At 39.8% G+C, this 21,866-nt stretch overlaps 1 protein-coding gene across 1 annotated transcript in view; it reads right to left on the bottom strand.

Moving 5' to 3' along the window:
• The window catches only part of pth1r (parathyroid hormone 1 receptor), an 84,982-nt gene extending 63,429 nt beyond the window's left edge, over positions 1 to 21,553 (bottom strand). Inside the window, exon 1 of the mRNA XM_046357995.1 lies at positions 20,453 to 21,553. Within this exon, the coding sequence (XP_046213951.1) occupies positions 20,453 to 20,524 (72 nt within the window). The 5' untranslated portion in view covers positions 20,525 to 21,553. The remainder of the gene's footprint in view (positions 1 to 20,452) is intronic.
• Between the last annotated feature and the right edge of the window lie 313 nt (positions 21,554 to 21,866).

The raw sequence follows: 21,866 nt of genomic DNA, 5'->3' as shown, positions 1-21,866 counted from the left end.
CAACAAAGATATCAAATATAACCCTGAAGGAGCTGCAAAGCTCCACAGCGGAGATTAGAGTATCTGTCCATAGGACCACTTTAAGCCTACACTCCACAGAGCTGGGCTTACGGAAGAGTTGCCTGAAAAAAGCCCTTGCTTAAAAAATAAATAAGCAAACACGTTTGATGTTCGCCAAAAGCCATGTGGGAGACTCCCCAAACATATGGAAGAGGGTACTCTGGTCAGATGAGATTCAAATTGAGCTTTTTGGCCACCAAGGAAAATGCTATGTCTGCGCAAACCCAACACCTCGCTTCAGCCCGAGAACACCATGGTAGCAGCATAATGCTGTGGGGGTGTTTATCATGGGCAGGGACTGGGAAACTGTTCAGAATTGAAGGAATAATCGATGGTGCTATATACAGGGAAATTATTGAAGGAAACCCGTTTCAGTCTTCCAGAGATTTGAGAATGGGACGGAGGTTCACCTTCCAGCATGAAAAGTGGTTTAAGGGGAAACATTTAAATGTTTTGGTATAGCCTAGTCAAACCCAGACCTCAATCCAATTGAGAATCTGTGGTATGACTTAAAGATTGCTGTACAACATTGGAACCCATCCAACTTGAAGGAGCTGGAGCAGTTTTTTCTTGAGGAATTGGTAAAAATCCCAGTGGCTTGATGTGCCAAGCTTATAGAGACATACCCCAAGAGACTTGCAGCTGTAATTGCTGCAAAGGGTGGCTCTAACAGAGTATTGACTTTGGGTGGGTGAATAGTTATCCACGCTTAAGTTCTGTTTTTTTGCATCTTCAAAGTTGTAGGCATGTTGTTTAATTTAAATGATACATACTCAACAAAAATCCATTTTAATTCCAGGTTGTAAGGCAACAAAATAGGAAAAATGCCAAGGGGGTGAATACTTTCGCAAACCACTGTATAGTCCATGGTGTACAGAGTTTGGGCGGAATATCACCTGTCGCACAGCGAGAGTCTGCATACTCCTCAAACAGTGGTTGAGTCAAGGAGTGAAATAACCGGAGTAGACTACCAGGCATGATTGAAAAAAAACGAACTGGCGGGAAAGTGGACTGTATTAGCTATTCCATTGAATTCAGTGACATATTTCTTCCCCTGCCCGTTCCTGCCCCTTTAATAAAATGGGCCCTTTTAAATCAAAACTAATTTGACATATTAGTAAAGACAAGATTAAATTGAGATTAGATTGATGGGTGAAAATATGATCACTTGATGAGAGAACTGCGTGTGCAGCCTGAGTCAAGGAACAGAGCGCAAGCTTTTTTTAAACCATTTTTAAAATCTTTAATAGCCTTTAGTAACATCATTCAACCAATATCGGTTTTGATTTCCAATACATTCTAAAGGTTTGTATAAATTTACAACTAAAGTTGCCAAATAACCCTAAATCTAGGAAATGGGACCCGTTTCAAATGATCACTTTTATGCTCATCATGGCCGCTTCATAACTGCACTCGCTCCGTAATGGGAAAAGTACATTTGACATTTTCTCAACCAAGTTCTAGTTCTACCTGGAACCAAAACTAATTATCCTATGGGGAGAGCCACAAAACCATTTTGGAACCTTTTTTTCTAAGAGTGTACATACAGCATTGTAAGCTTGAACTGTACATGGCAGATTCCAATTAAGTGCTCTGCTAAAAGTCCTTTCAGCATAGGCTTTTCCACTTTCCATATACTTCAAGGCCACTGGTATTGAGGCCTTTGAAACATTGTATTTATAATTGACTAGAAATAACTAGGGTTCCTAGAGAAAAAGTGGCAGAGTCCAAGTCAAAAGTATGCTGGAATGTGTTCGAGGTACTGGACAAGTTGATAACACAAATTTACAGTACACTGTATGGTCTGAGCATACATTCATGTCTAGGCATGAAGCCTCCCACTGTCCAGTATAAATGAGACTCCGTGTTTTCCTACAACATCATAACTATGTGGTCTTTCTGGGTCGTTCCACGAAATGAGTGCCTTTTGCGTCACTTTGATATTTTAAATAGAAATAGTTCATCAATATTGCATTTTAAAAGCCTGTTATATTAAAAAAGTGCCCTTTAATATAGACCACATGGATAATTCATGTTAATATGAATAAAGGTATGCTAAAGTGCCAAAATTCAGCATTTTGACATGTCCTTTCGTCAACCCTGGGTCACTTCTAAGAAGATTTCAACCCAATTTAAATCAACAAAATATCCAGGTTTCACCAATATGGTGAAGCCCTAATTATTTTGTTGCTTTGTCAAAATCATTTCTGAATATTATTATTTATTTCATGTGACTAGTGAGTCATTTACATATTTCCCTCATTCTGCTGTAAGGGGCGGAAGCGTAGCCTAGTGGTTAGAGCGTTGGACTAGTAACCGGAAGGTTGTGAGTTCAAACCCCAGAGCTGACAAGGTACAAATCTGTCGTTCTGCCCCTGAACGGGCAGTTAACCCACTGTTCCCAGGCCGTCATTAAAAATAAGAATATGTTCTTAACTGACTTGCCTGGTTAAATAAAGGTCAAATTAAAAAAATTACGTGAACTGAATTCTTGTTTTAATATGGTGAAACTATTCCTTCTTAAATATTTGTATTAAGAATATTTGTATTAAGAAACATTAATAGTCAAATCACAGTGTAAGTTTGTGAATTTTGTTGTGGAAAACTGAGTGGGTTGAGCCTAACAAGTGAACCCTGTTATCCATAGGCTAGAAATGTTTTATGAATTTCATATTTTTTTGTGAAGCTTGCATTCAATTGTCACTCTTTGTTGCACACACGAGGCTTCCATTGCCCCTGTCATGAGAGGATTTATGGCTGATTTAAGATGAAATCGTACACCCTGTTATGGTCAACCCTGTTACTTTATTTGGCACTTACTATAGTCTTCTCTTGAGATGGGAACACATTTCTTTTATTAAGTTGAACATAGCTAATTTACATAATTCGAGTCAATTGGAGGTGTGCCTGTGGATGTCTTTCAAGGCCTACCTTCAAACTCAGTGCCTCTTTGCTTGACATCATGGGAAAATCAAAAGCAATCAGCCAAGACCTCAGAAAACAGATTGTATACTTCCACAAGTCTGGTTCATCCTTGTGAGCATTTTCCAAAACAGCTGAAGGTACCACGTTCATCTGTACAAACAATAGTACGCAAGTATAAACACAGGACAACAAAGTCAAGCTATTGGAGCGGCCATCACAAAGCCCCGCCCTCAATCCTATAGAATGTATGTGAACTAAAAAAGAACTAAAAAAGCTGTATTGAATTATTCATTTTTTAATATTGATGTAAAAAAGTTAGCATTTGCACATTTCTTTATTAAAGAAAAGTTGTTTTTTACATTTGACTGTGCAAAATCTATTAGTACTACTAATTTCACTAAGAGTGAGGCGGATATATAGCATTTTGCTAAAAAACATGATAGATTTTTAAACAAATACATGTCTGTATTGTAATTGAACTTTCATGTTCTTCATGACAGAATTATTTTTAATAAAGTAATTATTATTTTATTTTTTTACCAAGTAACACTTCTCAAAGGGCACCGAATCGGTAGAATGATCCTTCTCACGACCACGACCCACACAACCATTATATTGAGAAATGTATTTTCAAACCTGTTTGTGCACCACAAGTGGTTGCTCCCTTTCATTCAAGGACTCATTCATTGTCACAGGGATTATGTGTCTTCCCCACAGAGAGGGCGCACTTTAAATTGTGTTTGGAACTTTTGTCACGCAATGCACCATCCTGATCATTCATATTTTTAACATAACGTTATTTAAGTATAGCCTAGCTTATGCGACTCATGTGACTCACAGCAGAGGAAGAGCTATGACAAACTGGTCTGGACAGGAGGCCAATTGTAAATGCAGTATTTGCTCTGTAATTTAGCTGAAGTATTGATTGGTTCTCTCAAAAGGTTGTTTTTTTCCCCTAGGGGGAGGGGGAGGGGTTGAGACATGTCATTGTTTGGAAAAATCCGACAGTTGTAATGGAAAGGGTGGAGCTCAGGGGCTGTGGACGTTAATGTGTTAATGTTTGAGTGAAAAAGACACACAAAAAACAACCAGTAAAAGCACATCCCCCTCCATTATCGATGCATTGTGCCGACAACATCAAAATCAGCCTTTCAAGATTCTGAAGTCGGGAGGACTTGGAGTTAGGTGTTAGCCAGACTAATGGAAGTACCATTTAACCCTAGAAATTACTATACATTCCCCAGACAAAAACCCATGGATCACCAGATCAGACTGTAAGCTTTGAAACAGCTTGGAGATGTTCTGTTCTCACAGGATCATGCACTAAATGCCCTGGAGTTTTTGCAGCAATCTAGGCAAAACCTGAATTTGACTTGGCTCAATGTGCTGAAAATAGAGGATTTCTTACTCGTGCTACTGCTGGAAAATGTTGGAGCTGTGAACTGCATACTTACAAACCCGTAAGCCCCAGAGGTCTGCAATGAAAGTCATAAAAGGTCCTTTTAAGAAATGCTCCCTGCATATAAGCCACGAATTAGCCAAGGAGAGAGGGTTGGTCCTGCCCAAAACTAGAACTGCATGCAAATCACGTCAACAACAACTGGATCACAACTGAGGAGGATTCCTAGTAACGACAGATCTCAGCAGCTGCCTTGATCTGAGAAATTGATTATTTGAAAGCCCATTTGATGTTGTGATGAGGGCTGGGTAGTGGATATGTCAGTATATGTCATGCGTCACCCTGAGTGTTTGAAATGCTATCCCCTGCACCGCCGGTGATGGAGGGGAGGGTGTTATGTCAATGGGGAAGGCAGCAACACGGCTGAGAATTGTCACAAGTCAACACAATTGAGGTACCCTGGGAGTTGTGGCATGCTCACCACATAAAATTCTACAATTCTATAGCAGAATATTCCTAGTGATTATTAAAAACTTATCAAATGTTTTTTTCATGGTCAAATATACAAATGTCATATCTTGTGTTTCATGCTGTGACACAAGATAACACTGTTCATAGGTATCTTGGGAACAATGTTGAGGTCATTTAACAGTGGATCGAGGAGACAGAAGAAGATTGTGCCGACAGACACTGTTGCTAGCTCCTACTTTCAGCATTTCACTGCACCTGTCATACCTGCTCTAAACTGTGTACGTGACAATTACAATTTGATAGGCTGTGTTATCAAATGTTGGCACTAAAAGAGTGTTAATTCCTGCAGGTTGGTCAAACCATTTGACACACGCCTACAGTTTCAAAACACAACCATTACCCACGTATATTTTTGTCTCTTGATATGCATTTGAAACTTGGCAGCTGCCCGCATGTGACAAAATCCCTCTTTTCATTTCTTTACCAGGCCTTCATGAAAACCCAAGAACATACCTCCAAATAGGTTGCCCGTACAAAAGATCAGTACAGTCATATTCACTTTATATTTTCCCATTTACATACTCTGCTTCATACAGGTAATCATAAAGACGGTTGCCTTTCCTGGCCTTTAAAATGCATGATTGTTCAAACTGTAATTCAGTTATTAACTCTGTAAATGACCCGATGCAGAGTTATGATTATGGAAATGTAAAATATTAGAACAGGCATGATTTAACATAATTATGTGCAGTACAGTCAGTGATGGTGGAAATACAAGAAATTACATATGACAATATGGAAGCACCGTGTCATGTAGTTCAGTGACTTCACATCCTGGTAGGTAGACCATCAGCACTATTCTTGCTGTATTGGTTTCAGCAGCAACAGCTCTCCAAAATGTATACTGAGGTAAAATATATGAATTGCATTGGCTCATGAACACTTTAGTCAGTTATTTAGTAAGTTATTTCCAAAATAAAGCATGGTGCTAAGCGTAATCCTGTCAAGAAACGTCAATATGTGTATACTATAAATTGTAAATGGTCCATTCAAAACACCAAATAACAGGTTTATCTTTGCTAGAAAGAGCATTAGAGACCCACCAAAAGTCCTATGGAAAAAAAGAGGCACATCACTAAAATATCTGTGTTAGTAGCTCGGTTTCCATCTACTTGGCAACATTTTCCCACCAGAGATGTGTTTCCATCAAATTGACTTGTTGCAGATAACAAGCTGAGCGTGATGACGTAGTGCCCATACAAATACCTTTTGCGGTTAAATTTCCATGTACTGAATAAAAAAATCCAAGTTGGATTTGATTGATGGGTTTCCATCAAATGCTCAATATATATAGCGAGTGTGAACCTCTGGTATTGGCACGTGTGATCTAGCCAACAGCTCGCAGACGCAGATAGGCTACCTACATGATGAGATTATTATGGACAAAAGAGACAGATTATTTTTATTTGGTCGAAAGGCAGCCAAGCATCAATGATCCTGTGAACAGTATAAGACCCTAGATAATTATTGGAAAGGAGAATCAAGTTCATCACCTTGCTCTTTCACCACCCTGTGATGTTCATCATCATTTTTTTTAAAATCTGTAGGTCTAGTCAACTGCATGCATTCCTGAGTCGTAGTGGGAGGACCACACAATATGTCATCGCGTGACTCCAAGTTTACTTACAATATCAATAATTACGCATGAAAGTGTTTTCACCAATAGTTCTCGCTTAATTCATTTTGCAGACAAAGAGATCCCACCTTGTCTAGTGTATTTTGTTTTGTCGACATTAGGAAAGTTTACCATCGGGCCTGTCATTACTTTATTTGTATTTTTTTATCAGACACGTAAGTTACTGGCATAAAAAGGTTGGATGGAAACCTGATTAGTGGTGTAACTTTTTCAGTGAGGTGTAAAAGTGGCATTGAGTTACTCACACTCCTGCATTCTTTAAGTGGAAAAGTTCAGAAAAAAAAGTGAAGGTCAAAAAAAGTCAAGAAAACAAGCTCTTTCCTGAGTCAAACACAGCCATGGTATAACTTTACCATGCCAACGAAACTAAAGACTTGACTATTAACAGGCCTGTTATGAGACTGAGTCACAGCCCTTTTCAAAAGCCCCGCTATGTGTCAGTCAACATGCATGTGTAATAGAGAGATACATACATTTTGAATATAAGAAATGTCAAAGATATATTTAAAATTCTCCATTAAGAAAACTGCATAAAAAACTATTTGATTGGGATAATGATGTGTAAGGAGTGTTTTTAGCCCCTAAAAGAGTGCTTATGTGTGAGGAATCTCAAATTAATCCCAGGAAAAAGAAAATAATAATAATAGTCACACAAACACACTTTGAAGAGACCAGGCAATGACGACAGTGGTTGACCTTCTCACACCGACTGGAATAAAAAGAAATGTCCTCAACCCATGAATATTTATTATGTTTACAGCAGTAGCCCACAACTAACTCTCAATATCACTATTTGGCACTCAGATTTATAGCACTGAAATGCATTAAAATGAAGACCATACATTACAAACCAATAAGCTATAACGGTTCATAATGATTCATGAATTTACATGTTAATGAGGAAAATTACTTATAAACCTTTTGCAATTCCCCTTAAGTCTTGTACTACTTAAAATGTTAGGCTGGAGGGGTGTGAATTAAATAATTGTACTGGTTCAGTGTCACATCCATTAAAAGACTACCTCGTTTCCTACTGCCCTCTTCACTTCTCATTAGTTTATCACGCTCGTGCACAAACAAACACACACACAATATTAGGCATTTCTCATTCCGCCAAACCCTCCTATCTCAGTGAGTCTTGGTGACTGGAAAAAAAGGGGTACTTCTGAAGTACCGGTTTAAAGTTTTAATGTCACGTGCACAAGTACAGTGAAATGCCTTTCTTGGAAGCTCCAAACCCACCAATGGAGTAATCTATATCAATTTAGCACTAGATCAATGTTAACAATGGTAATACATACAGTGCCTTTAGAAAATATTCCAAATTTTTGTTGTGTTACAGCTTAACTTAAAAAATAAAAGAAATTCTCACCAGTCTACACAAAATACCCCACAATGGCAAAGTTAACACATTTCCAGACGTTTTTGCAAATGTATTGAAAATTAAATACAGAAAAATATAATTTACACTCCCGAGTCAATACTTTGTAGAAGCACCTTGTGTCTTTCTGGGTAAGTCTCCAAGACCTTTCCACACCGGGATTGTGAATTTGTGTCTTTATTCTTTGCAAAGGTCTTCAAGCTCTGTAAAATAGGTTGTTGATCATTGCAAGGCAACCATTTTCAGGTCTTTCCAAAGATTTAAGTAAAAACGATAACTAGGACACTAACATTCACTGTCTTGGCCTTATGGCCTTATGTTTAAAGTTATTGTCCTGCTGAAAAGAGAATTCCTCTCACAGTGTCTGGTGGAAAGCAGAACGAACCAGGGTTTCCTCTAGGATTTTGCCTGTGCTTAGCTCCATTACGCTTCTTTTGTATCCTGAAAAGCTCCACAGTCCTTAAAGATTACAAGCATACCAATAACATTATGCAGCCACCACTATAATTGAAAACATGGAGAGTGGTACTCAGTAATGTGTTGTATTGGATTTGTATTCAGGGCATAAAGTGAATTGCTTTGCCACATTTTTGGCAGTATTACTTTAGTGCCTTGTTTCAAACAGGATGCATGTTTTGGAAAATGTGTATCCCTGTTAATTAGGTTAGTATTGTGGAGTAACAACAATGTTGTTGATCTATGCACAGTTTTATCCTATCACAGTCATTAAACTCTAAATGTTTTAAAGTCACCACTGGCCTCAAGGTGAAATCCCTGAAAGGTTTCCTTCCTCTCCGGCAACCGAGTTACGAAGGACACATGTATCTTTGTAGTGATTAAGTGTATTGATACACCATCCAAAGTGTAATTAATAACATCACCAAGCTCAAATGGATATTCAATGTCTTGTTTTTTTTTTACCAATCTACCAATAAGTGCCCTTCTTTGTGAGGCCTTGGAAAACATCCCTGGTCTTTGTGGTTGAATCTGTACTTGAAATTCACTGGTAAACTGAGGGACCTTACAGTTAATTGTGGGTCTTGGGTACAGAGATGAGGTAGTTGTTAAAAAAATCATGCTAAACCCTATTATTATACACAGAGTGAGTCCATGCAACTCATTATGTGACTTGTTAAGCAAATTTCTTCTTAACTTATTTAGGCTTGCCAAACAAGCCTAAATAAGTTATCCCCTTACACTGTGTATAAGACAGTAGTTTTGGAATTGTTAGTTAGATTACTTGTTGGTTATCACTGCATTGTCGGAACTAGAAGCACAAGCATTTCGCTACACTCGCATTAACATCTGCTAACCATGTGTATGTGACAAATACAATTTGATTTGATTTGAATACTTATCGACTCAAAATATTTCAACTTTGACATTATGGGGTATTGTGTGTAGGCCAGTGACAGAAAAACAAATATTGCAGAGGGCCGAGAATCTGCAGATTTAGTTTTGTCCTTTCAATTAGGACCTAAACAACCAGGTAAGAGGAGTTCCTTACTAATTAGTGACCTTAATTCATCAACCCGAATACAAGGGTGGAGCGAAAACCCACAGACACTCTGCCCTCCGGGGAACAAGTTTGACACATGCTGTAACACAACAAAATGTAGAACAAGTCAAGGGGTGTGAATACTTTCTAAAGGCACTGCAAGTGTCTGCAATGAATGACACACACAGAGTGACACACATTTGTGTGCCAGCCAGGACATTTGCTAGTATACTTTAGTGTTGTCACGATACAATCCTTTTTTACTTTGATACCAATAGCAGGATTAATATCACGATACTTGATACCATCACGATTCTACACACTAAAATCAATTTACACACAATACCCAGAAAAAGAAAACAAATGTATTCAGACCCTCGAAATTGAGCTCAGGTGCATCCTGTTTCCATTGATCATCCTTGAGATGTTTCTACAACTTGATTGGAGTCCATCTGTGGTAAATTCAATTGATTAGACATGATTTGGAGAAGCACACTATTTAGTGGTGTGGGGGCTGTGCTTTGGCAAAGTGGGTGGGGTTATATCCTTCCTGTTTGGCCCTGTCCGGGGGTGTCCTCGGATGGGGCCACAGTGTCTCCTGACCCCTCCTGTCTCAGCCTTCAGTATTTATGCTGCAGTAGTTTGTGTCGGGGGGCTAGGGTCAGTTTGTTATATCTGGAGTACTTCTCCTGTCCTATTCGGTGTCCTGTGTGAATCTAAGTGTGCGTTCTCTAATTCTCTCCTTTCTTTCTCTCTCTCGGAGGACCTGAGCCCTAGGACCATGCCCCAGGACTACCTGACATGATGACTCCTTGCTGTCCCCAGTCCACCTGGCCATGCTGCTGCTCCAATTTCAACTGTTCTGCCTTACTATTATTTGACCATGCTGGTCATTTGTGAACATTTGAACATCTTGGCCATGTTCTGTTATAATCTCCACCCGGCACAGCCAGAAGAGGACTGGCCAACCCACATATGCTCTCTCTAATTCTCTCTTTCTTTCTCTCTCTCGGACGACCTGAGCCCTAGGACCGTGCCCCAGGACGACCTGACATGATGACTCCTTGCTGTCCCCAGTCCACCTGACTGTGCTGCTGCTCCAATTTCAACTGTTCTGCCTTATTATTATTCGACCATGCTGGTCATTTATGAACATTTGAACATCTTGGCCATGTTCTGTTATAATCTCCACCTGGCACAGCCAGAAGAGGACTGGCCACTCCACATACCCTGGTTCCTCTCTAGGTTTCATCCTAGGTTTTGGCCTTTCTAGGGAGTTTTTCCTAGCCACCGTGCTTCTACACCTGCATTGCTTGCTGTTTGGGGTTTTAGGCTGGGTTTCTGTACAGAACTTTGAGATATCAGCTGATGTACGAAGGGCTATATAAATAAATTTGATTTGATTTGATTGGATTATATAAGGTTCCACAGTTGACCATGCATGTCAGACCAAAAACCAAGCCATGAGGTCAAAGGAATTGTCCATAGAGCTCCGAGACCGGATTGTGTCGAGCCACAGATCTAGGAACCAAATGTCTGCAGCATTGAAGGTCCACAAGAATACAGTGGCCATCATTCTCAAATTGAAGAAGTTTGGAACCACCAAGACTCTCCCTAGAGCTGGATGCCCGGCCAAACTGAGCAATCGGGAGAGAAGGCCTTGGTCAGGGAGGTGACCAAAAACCCGATGGTCAATCTGACAAAGCTCCAGAGTTCCTCTGTGGAGATGGGAGAACATTCTAGAAGGACAACCATCTCTGCAGCAGTCCACCAATCAGGCCTTTATGGTAGAGTGACCAGACGGAAGCCACTCCTCAGTAAAAGGGACATGACCGTCCACCTGGAGTTTGCCAAAAGGCACCTAAAGGATTCTCAGACTATGAGAAACAAGTTTCTCTGGTATGATGAAACCAAGATTGAACTCTTCGGCAGGACGCCTGGCACCATCCCTACGGTGAAGCATGGTGGTGGCAGCATCATGCTGTGGGGATGTTTTTCAGCTGCATGGACTTGGAGACTAGTCCAGATCGAGGGAAAGATGAACGGATCCAGGGTACAGAGAGATCGTTGAGGGAAACCTGCTCCAGAGCGCTCAGGACCTCAGACTCGGTCGAAGGTACATCTTCCAACAGGACAACAACACTAAGCACACAGACAAGACAATGCAGGAGTGGCTTCGTGACAAGTCTCCGAATGTCCTTGAGTGGCCCAGCCAGAGCCCAGGCCTGAACCCGATTTAACATCTCTGGAGAGACCTGAAAATAGCTGTGCAGTGACGCTCCCCATCCAGCCTGACAGAGCTTGAGAGGATCTGCAGAGAAATACCGTTTGGCCAAACATTTAACCAACCATAACCAAAAAGACTTGAGACTGTAATCGCTGCTTAAGGTGCTTTAACAAAGTACTGAGTAAAGGTTCTGAATACTTATGTAAATGGAATATTTCAGTTAATTTTGTATTTTTAATCTGTAAAATGTTTTTAAAAAATACAGTTTTTGATTTGTCATCATGGTGTGTGTCGACTGATGGGGGGGGGGGCAATGTAATACATTTTAGAATAAGGCTTTAACGTAACAAAATATGTGAAAAGTGAAGGGGTCTGAATACTTTCGGAATGCACAATAGCTACAGTCTTTTCAACCTAGCCTACACTCTTGAACATGCTTGGTTGTTTGGATGACTGCTGGGTTGTAGGCATTGAGTCACTTATTTGGATTGTTTTCTTTAAAACAGCCAGGTTGGGTTGTTTATGCTGGGTTATCAAAATATGACTCAGCATGTCTGATCAGAAGACTAGAGACATGGCTCATTGGGGGCGTGGTTTTCAGATATTTATTTTTGGCCACACATTAGAGTAAATGTCATTCCGGACAATCTGTTCTGTTGCATTGTCATTACATGTTAAGATTGAACACTAACAGCTTTGTAGTAATGAGGCTTACAGAGGTGTATGAGTTCCTCAAGAGCCTATGCAAATCTTAAAGGGATACTTGTGGATTTTGGCTATGACGTCATTAATCAACTTCCCCAGAGTCAGATGCAATCATGGATACTATTCTCTGCATCCAGTATGAAGCGCGTTATAGCTAACTAGTGGTAGCGCAATGACTGGAAGTCTATGGTATCTACTAGCACGCAAAAATTACTGGAAGTATATGGTACAGTTGAAGTCGGAAGTTTACATACGCTTAGGTTGGAGACATTAATACTTGTTTTTCAACTACTCCACAAATTTCTGGTTAACAAACTATAGTTTTGGCAACATGGATAGGACATCTACATTGTGCAAGACACAAGTAATTTTTCCAACAATTGTTTACAGACAGATTATTTCACTTACAATTCACTGTATCACAATTCCAGTGGATCAGAGGTTTACATACACTAAGTTGACTGTGCCTTTAAACAGCTTGGAAAATCAAGAAAATTATGTCATGGCTTTAGAAGCTTCTGATAGGCTAATTGACATCATTTGAGTCAATTGGAGGTGTACCTGTGGATGTATTTCAGGGCCTACCTTCAAACTCAGTGCCTCTTTGCTTGACATCATGGGAAAATCAAAAGAAATCAGCCAAGACATCAGAAAACAATTGTAGTCCTCCACAATTCTGGTTCATCCTTGGGAGCAATTTCCAAACGCCTGAAGGTACCAAGTTCATCTGTACAAACAATAGTACGCAAGTATAAACACCATGGGACCACGCAGCTGTCATACCGCTCAGGAAGGAGACGCGTTCGGTCTCCTAGAGATGAACGTACATGTGTGAAAAGTGCAAATCAATCCTAGAACAACAGCAAAGGACCTTGTGAAGATGCTGGAGGAAACAGGTACAAAAGTATCTATATCCACAGGAAAACGAGTCCTATATCAACATAACCTGAAGCTCAGCAAGGAAGAAGCCACTTCTCCAAAACCGACATAAAAAAAGCCTGACTACGGTTTGCAACTGCACATGGGGACAAAGATCGTACTTTTTGGAGAAATGTCCTCTGGTCTGATGAAACAAATATAGAACTGTTTGGCCATAATGACCATTATTCTGTTTGTAGGGAAAAGGGGGAGGCTTGCAAGCCGAAGAAAACACCATTCCAACCGTGAAGCACGGGGGTGGCAGCATCATGTTTACATTTACATTTAAGTCATTTAGCAGACGCTCTTATCCAGAGCGACTTACAAATTGGTGCATTCACCTTATGAGATCCAGTGGAACAGTCACTTTACAATAGTGCATCTAAATCTTAAAGGGGGGGGGATACTTATCCTATCCTAGGTATTCCTTAAAGAGGTGGGGTTTCAGGTGTCTCCGGAAGGTGGTGATTGACTCCGCTGTCCTGGCGTCGTGAGGGAGTTTGTTCCACCATTGGGGGGCCAGAGCAGCGAACAGCTTTGACTGGGCTGAGCGGGAGCTGTACTTCCTCAGTGGTAGGGAGGCGAGCAGGCCAGAGGTGGATGAACGCAGTGCCCTTGTTTGGGTGTAGGGCCTGATCAGAGCCTGGAGGTACTGAGGTGCCGTTCCCCTCACAGCTCCGTAGGCAAGCACCATGGTCTTGTAGCGGATGCGAGCTTCAACTGGAAGCCAGTGGAGAGAACGGAGGAGCGGGGTGACGTGAGAGAACTTGGGAAGGTTGAACACCAGACGGGGTTGTGGGGTTGCTTTGCTGCAGGAGGGACTGGTGCACTTCACAAAATAGACGGCATCATGAGGCTGGAAAATTATGTGGATATATTGAAGCAACATCTCCAGATATCAGTCAGGTCGCAAATGGGACTTCCAAATGGACAACAATCCCAAGCATACTTCCAAAGTTGTGGAAAAATGGCTTAAGGACAACAAAGTCAAGGTATTGGAGTGTCCATCACAAAGCCCTGACCTCAATCCCATAGAACATTTGTGGGTAGAACTGAAAAAGCGTGTGGGAGCAAGGAGGCCTACAAACCTGACTCAGTTACACCAGCTCTGTCAGGAGGAATTAGCCAAAATTCACCCAACTTATTGTGAGAAGCTTGTGAAAGGCTACCTGAAATATTTGACCCAAGTTAAACAATTTAAAGGCAATGCTACCAAATACTAATTGAGTGCATGTAAACTTCTGACCCACTGAGAATGTGATGAAAGAAATAAAAGCTGAAATCAATAATTCACATTCTTAAAATAAAGTGGTGACCAAAACTGACCTAAGACAGGGAATTTTTACTAGGATTAAAATTCAGGAACCTATTTGGCTAAGGTGTATGTAAACTTCCAACTTTAACTGTTTCTACAAGCATTCTAGCAGTTACCACAGACTTACAGGCATTGCGTTAACGCTAGTTAACAATTGCATGAACACTGGTTAGCAATTTCTTCAAACTGCACTCAGAGACAAAAAAAATGGTATTGATGAGTTAATTTTACTTTGGGGAAGTAGATAAACGACTTCATTTCTAAAATCCTGATGTAGCCTTTTAATATTATATTACAATAATGTACAGTAATATGCATACATATTCAAGAAAAAAATAATTTTAGTGTAAAAACGTAATATGAGGAACAGGAATGACAAAATAACTATCTGAAAGCCACGCCTCCAAACTTATGATAGACTGCCGCAGCTATAATATTTTATTAATGAGGTTCAAAATTGAACCCCTCCCATAAAAAAGGGTTCCTGTTTGAAACTTTACACAGGCAGCCCAGTATCAACGTATAAACATCAATCTGCGACACTTTGCAAAAATATATGCATAATGTCACAGCGATTCCTCTAAGGCACCTTTTCAGAGGGGTTCCTCAAGGAACCTTTTGACCTGAAAAGGTTACCCCAGAGTGGCAATCTTTTGAACCCCAAAAGGTTATTGAATGCCACTTTATTTCTTTATGCACTTGAAAAGTTGACCTATTCACATAATACAGAGTGAAAAAGCAATGAGACAATAACATCTGTCTAATGCACATCTGATGATACTGCTTTCTGTTCCTGCATCAGATGAAAAGACAACAACCAATCCAGGTAGCTAATCTGTATATAATACAGTGAAACATAGTTTGCCAATTATACATCTGCTGCACAGTGAATCCCATTTCAGCACTCAAGTGGATCCCATTTCAGCACTCAAGTGGATCCCATTTCAGCACTCAAGTGGATCCCATTTCAGCACTGTATTATGAAGCCAAGATCAATGATATAAAGAATGATGGGGAAAACGTTGACGTACTTTAAATGAAATTATGGGCAGAAAGACAAATTCAACTCCATCTTTCATCAAATCAGATGGCTTATTTATCACAAAACCATTTGATGTTGCCGATTATTTGAATGATTACTTAAATTGGAAAACTTAAGCAGGAAATGCCAACAATGAACAGTGAGCCATAGTATTCATGCATAAAAAAACGAAATAATGAATGCATTTTATTTTAGAATTTCGTCAAGTTTGGTGAGAGGTGGAAATACTGTATTATTGTTATCGATCAATATTGCATAACCTCCTGGCATTGACAATTTAGATGGAAGGCTACTGAGGACAGTCGCAGACTCTATAGCCACTCTTATCTGTCATTTCTTTAATCTAAATCTAGAGGAAGGCGTTTGTTCTAAGGCCAGGAGGGAAGCGAAAGTAATTCCACGACAGAGAAGGGCACTCAACATGTACTGCACTGACACAAATGACTGATGATTGGTTTAAGGAAATTGACAATAAGAACATTGAGGGAACTGTACTGCAGCCTTTGATATTATTGAACATAACCTGTTGTTATGAAAACGTATGTTTCATGGTTTTTCAACTTCTGCCATATCGTGGATTCAGAGCTATACATCTAATACAACTCAGAGGGTTTCCTTTAATGGAAGCTTCTCTAATGTCAAATGTAGGGTATGGTGTACCGCAGGGCAGTTCTCTAGGCCCTCTAGTTTCTATTTTTACCATGACTATTTTTACCATGACTTTTTCCATGACTTAGCTAGCTCGTCAGGTTTTCAAGACTCGGCATGTACAAGTCTATATCAATGTGTTTACACTGAATTAGCTTTTTGAATAAACATATTGACTGAATCACACATCAGACATGGCTACTTTGTGTTTAACTCTCACTCTGGGGGGGAGACATGACAAGCGCAAGTCATCAGACAGCCAAAACACAGTCATGCAATAGGAATTGGATGGCGATGCACACCGACCGTGGTCCTGAAAGTAGAATTTCCTCTTAATAAATTCTGAATCACTCACTCTGAGGACAGGCGATCCTACTAGGCAGGCAGCAGTGCTTTGGCCATGTCTGTGAATTGTCACTAAACTAAGTGTCAGGGTGAGAACAGAACGACAATGTCTCCATAGATACATGCAGTGGTGTAAAGTACTTAAGTAAAAATCCAAAAATCGTTTTTTGGGGGGTACCTGTACTTTACTTATATTTTTTTTCATACAAATTCTACTTTACTACATTTCTATAAATGTTACTTTTTACTCCATACATTTTCCCTGGCACCCAAAAGTACTCGTTAGATTTTGAATGCTTAGCAGGACATGAAAATGATCCAATTCACGCACTTAACAAGAGAACATCCCTGTTCATCCATACTGCCTCTGATCTGACGGACTCACTAAACACACATGCTTTGTTTGTAAATTGTCTGAGTGCTGGCGTGTGCCCCTGGCTAACTGGTTTATATATAAAGAATTTGAAATGATTCACACTTACTTTTGAGACTTAAGTATATTTTTGCAATTATATTTACTTTTGATACTTAAGTATATTTAAAACCAAATACTTTTAGACTTTTACTTTTAGTGTTTTACTATGTGACTTTCACCTTTTACCTGAGTAATTTTCTATTAAGGTATCTTTACTTTTACTCAAGTATGATTTGGGCACTTTTTCCACTACTGGATACATGTACTGTATGTAAACTACAGCAAGCACCAACAGTATACATTTGTTTTAAAGGATTTCAAATTACAAAGTACAGCTTAAAGCCAGACTTAGGAAGTCCAAAATAAAACGTCACTTTTTTTCTGGTTTTAATATCTCAATGTATAGATGAAGGATTAATTTGTCATTTGGGTCGCTTCAAAGTGATAAATTAAGGTTTCACAAATGATAAGTACAACAGCTTTGTTTACAAATTACAGGTCAGATTTCTCAAGGTAATTATGAAACATAGGCCTATTGATAATTTATCTGTTCCTCTGATCCATCCACGACTACAGCAAAACATATCTAGCTATCTTAATCTCATTACAAACAAGACTCATTATAAATGAGAATTTACTGATACAGAAGGGTAATTTAGCTGACAAATGCATGTCTTATAAATAATATTGGCTCCTGGCTGTCAGTGTGTCTGCCTGTCTGTGCGACAGTTGACTATGCGCAGGGGCACAGATTTGGTGTCTTACAAAGTTGCTTTGATGTTGCTAGCTTGAGATTCTGAATGAAAACTGGAATTGTGGGCAATTTTCATTCAGCAAAGGATTGAGAATATTTTTTTTTAGTTGGACCATATTTGAGACCATGTTTGAGACCATAGTTGCCCGCATGCTGGACACTATAGATAATAAGCACGAAAGCCAGCTCTGTCTACTGGTAATTGAAGAAACTAACTAGCTAATTTAGCTGGCTAGCAAACAGATAGATCCACACACACATTGTTTGAAAATATGTATAGCCTACCGGTGGGTGATTAATTAGCCCACCAACAACAAAAGTGTTGCAGATACATGCAAACTTTGCTGGAGTTGCTAGCTAATTGTTTTCCTCTGGGATGTTGCATTTACTATTGCAACCTTTTGATGTCTAATTTATTTTATAATTCAACCCTATAGTTTGTGAGTGTCGACTTTTCCAGGCAAGTGTTTGCACCGCAAGATATAGCTGATCCAAGCTGATACAGTGCTACCTTTGCCTGAAATATTGTTTAACCCGTCTATGTAAATTAGAATGACATTTTACTGCTGTAACGTTCGTCGCTGACTCCACTTATACAATTTTTTTTAATAATATGGTATAGTGGTCTACATGCTTGTTATAGGCTACAAGCAAAGGAGAACACCTACTGTCTTGATACTGACTGATCATGGGCGGCTGGCCCAGCTGCCGCTTGAGAAGTCTCAGACAGAGCACGTTATTACGTCTTGCCTGAGTGTGTTTACATTATGTCTTGCCTGGGTTTGTCACCCCGACAGTTTGATATTTCAGGATCACAAATTACGCAAATGAGACCTACTAAGTCTGGCTTTAATGGAAGGATGCACACTAACTGGATTAGTTAGTTAGTTCCTAATGCATTTATAGATGTTGTTCTCAGTGGTTCATTACTCCGGCTTCATAAACTGGGGGGGGGGGTCTATGTCATCTTTGGTCATACACTATAAAAAAAAACTCTTAAAGGGAACTTTTTAGGACACAAACAAAACAACAAAACTGTAAGGGAAAACACAATTCACAGACACAGCTTTTAACGACTGAATGTTGAATCAGCTATAAATACACAGTTAGCCATGTTATAATTGTTTTCCCTTGCCATCTAAACCAACGAGGCCAGCAGTCCAGTGACTGCGGCACAGTGATGTACCACATCACTAGGGAAAGGCACTGACAGCCCCAGCCAACTGCCTTTTGAACGCTCAACACACTCAGCCAAAAAACACAGAACAACCAGGACCAGAACTGCCCATTGCAGTTGCCTGTAATGCTGTCGGCAAGGCCACTGTGTAGGCTGTGGAGTAGAGCTACAGTTATACTGACATTATCTGACATTTGTAAATACCATCATCAACCTTGTGGCATGACAAAATAAGTTAGCATTACCTATCCACATAAAATACCTACATGAGCATGACATTACACAGACATAAAATGTTAATGAGCATTTGCCCCCTCAGTGGTACATGTACACTAACGTTCTAACTCAGAAAGGGCCACAGTGAAGTTACATGGCAAGTAATTACAAGTGAATGCATGTTATTATGAATATAATAGATACCATGCCGGATGCAAAGTATGGTAACAAAAAGCTACATTTGTATTTAGACTCTCTCCACCTATGAAGTATTTGGGTACTGTATAGAAGTATTTAGGTACTGTATAGACACGACAACATTGCTAAGGATTAGCATAGCGATTTATTAACACAAGCACTCTTATCGCTCAGTCTGATGGGGCTCCGTGCATGATTCATGCATTATTCAAACGACACACAGTATAGTCTACCGTAGTAAAAAAAAACTATTCTTCATATAATGAAGTAAATGTCTACCTTTATAAGAGCCGTTTTAATAGAATGAATTCAAGGAAATAGCACCGCATAGAATGAATGACCTGACCTATTATCTTTATGGCACAACCATAAGTGAATGCAATGCAATGAGTGGGTGGGTATCTATCCACGGCATCCGCTGTGGAGGGTGGGGAGCCTACTGCATTGCCTCAGGGCAGAGGAATAGTTGAGAATATCATATTGCAGGTCAAATGTCTATTGAAGCACTCTTGCTCTACCTGTGCTATGGGAAGAGATATTCAAGAATGTGTCCGTTTTATTTGTGCCATTATTGACTATTCATGAAAATGCATTCTCTAGACAGTTCACTCAGATGGTTGATCATCTGTCAAAATGATCCAGCTATAATGGGCTGGATGTTCAATGAAATTCAGAATTATTTCAAAAGATAAAGCCCAGTTAGTAAAGTAGCTTCAATCTCTTACGACTGAATAGACATAAAGCACGAGCAAAAAAATGATTGCAGTTTTGAAACTGCAGTAGAAGTGCAGCAACTGCAGTCTACTGTGGTATTTTTGACCCAGTAATTGCAGAACAACTGCAGTGTACTGCAGTTGTACTGCACTCTAACTGCAGTTACACGGCAAAGTTACTGCTGTAAAGATTTTGGACGCAGTATTTGCAGAATACTCTAGGTATACTGCAAAGTACTGCAGTTATTCTGCACTCTGACTGCAATCTTTTTTCGTAAGGGTGAGTGAGGTTAGCCGCCTACATACACAGATGCCATGCAGAACATGTTCTATAGTGAAAATAACTTACCAGACAGACACGACTTAGGACCAAGCTGAAGAGAAGAAAGCCCAAACTGTGGAACACTAGAGTGGCTCCCATCCCGTTTCAGAAAGCAATTTTTACAGAGGTTGATGCTTCAGTTAAAATGACTTCATCTACTTTTAACTGTCTCCAAAAGCGCTAGTCATGTTTCACTCCATCTGTCCTCTCATTATGGGCTTGATAGTGGCTTGTAAAATCATAACTATAATCTCTTCGCTCTCCCTCCCTCTTTTTTAAATCCGCAACACGTTCAAACTGAGCCCGCTCACTTTATTTCTGCGTCTGTCTGTTTTTTTTCTTCTTCTGAAATTACATCCACATGTCAGAACTATTTATGTCGCTCTCGTTCTGCGGTGGGAAGTTCAAATGATTCTTTGTGGAGAAGAAACCAGCGCGGTATTTTTAGGTCTTTTTAGTCCTTCAGACTAACTTAAACACTTCAGTATGGAGCTGTGCGCCTTTGTGCCATAACCCAAACGTTCCTTCTCACTAACTCCGTCCAAATGTTAATTGGTAAGTGGTCAAACTCATACTATAAGATGTAGCTAACTTATTAAAATACTAAATGAATTTGCATATAGTGCACAAACGCATTGGCTCATCATGTCCTCTATCACAGTAAATAACTATAGCCAAATTAATTATGATAATTTCACAGAAGACGCTTGCTTAAAATGACAGATTTTAGCATACAAAATGCATCTCAAGACAAAGCGTCACGTCAGTCATAAAATTCGGAACTTTTCCTAATAAGATTCTTGCTTTGGCGAAACATCTTATCGTTGGCTGTCTCCCCAGACATTAATTTCGGAACATAATAGTTGGCCCATTCACACTAATGATCAATCTATACATTGTATCGAACTATAAAAAGTTTAGCTTCAGTTATACCAGTCTATGTGGATGTATCAAATCCCAAAACGTAACGCGATTTACGCATGGTGATTTAGACAGTCCAAGGAAAACGCCAACTCGGCTATCAAGATCACACTTACGCTATTTGAAAGAAAACAAACTGATTCATTTCACCTATTTCAGAACCACCTACATCTAAAAGGCAGCTTCCTTTCAAAGAGTTATCCCTAATATTCAACGCGGCTCCAAATGTTGACGGCAGCGGCTCGAAATCAGTCGTGAGTAATGTGGATGAAAAGGGGGATGGAAAGAGGCAGGTATTAGACAGGCGCATGAAAGGATCTCATTGGTCCGCGCACTCTTGCTTTAGATTTAACCACGACTCTAAAACGACATATTTTGTCACCCCTCCCACACAATCTCCACATTCAACCGATTTCTGAGTGTTGCCAATTAATTTCCGCCGACATCTTTAACTGTATTTGCTATCGACACATAATGCATAGGAGGAGTAAAATGTTCCAGAAACATTTCACTTTTTTCC

Source organism: Oncorhynchus gorbuscha, linkage group LG08, assembly GCF_021184085.1.
Source record: "Oncorhynchus gorbuscha isolate QuinsamMale2020 ecotype Even-year linkage group LG08, OgorEven_v1.0, whole genome shotgun sequence".
Lineage (NCBI taxonomy): Eukaryota > Metazoa > Chordata > Actinopteri > Salmoniformes > Salmonidae > Oncorhynchus > Oncorhynchus gorbuscha.
This window is presented reverse-complemented; position numbering and strand designations above follow the sequence as displayed.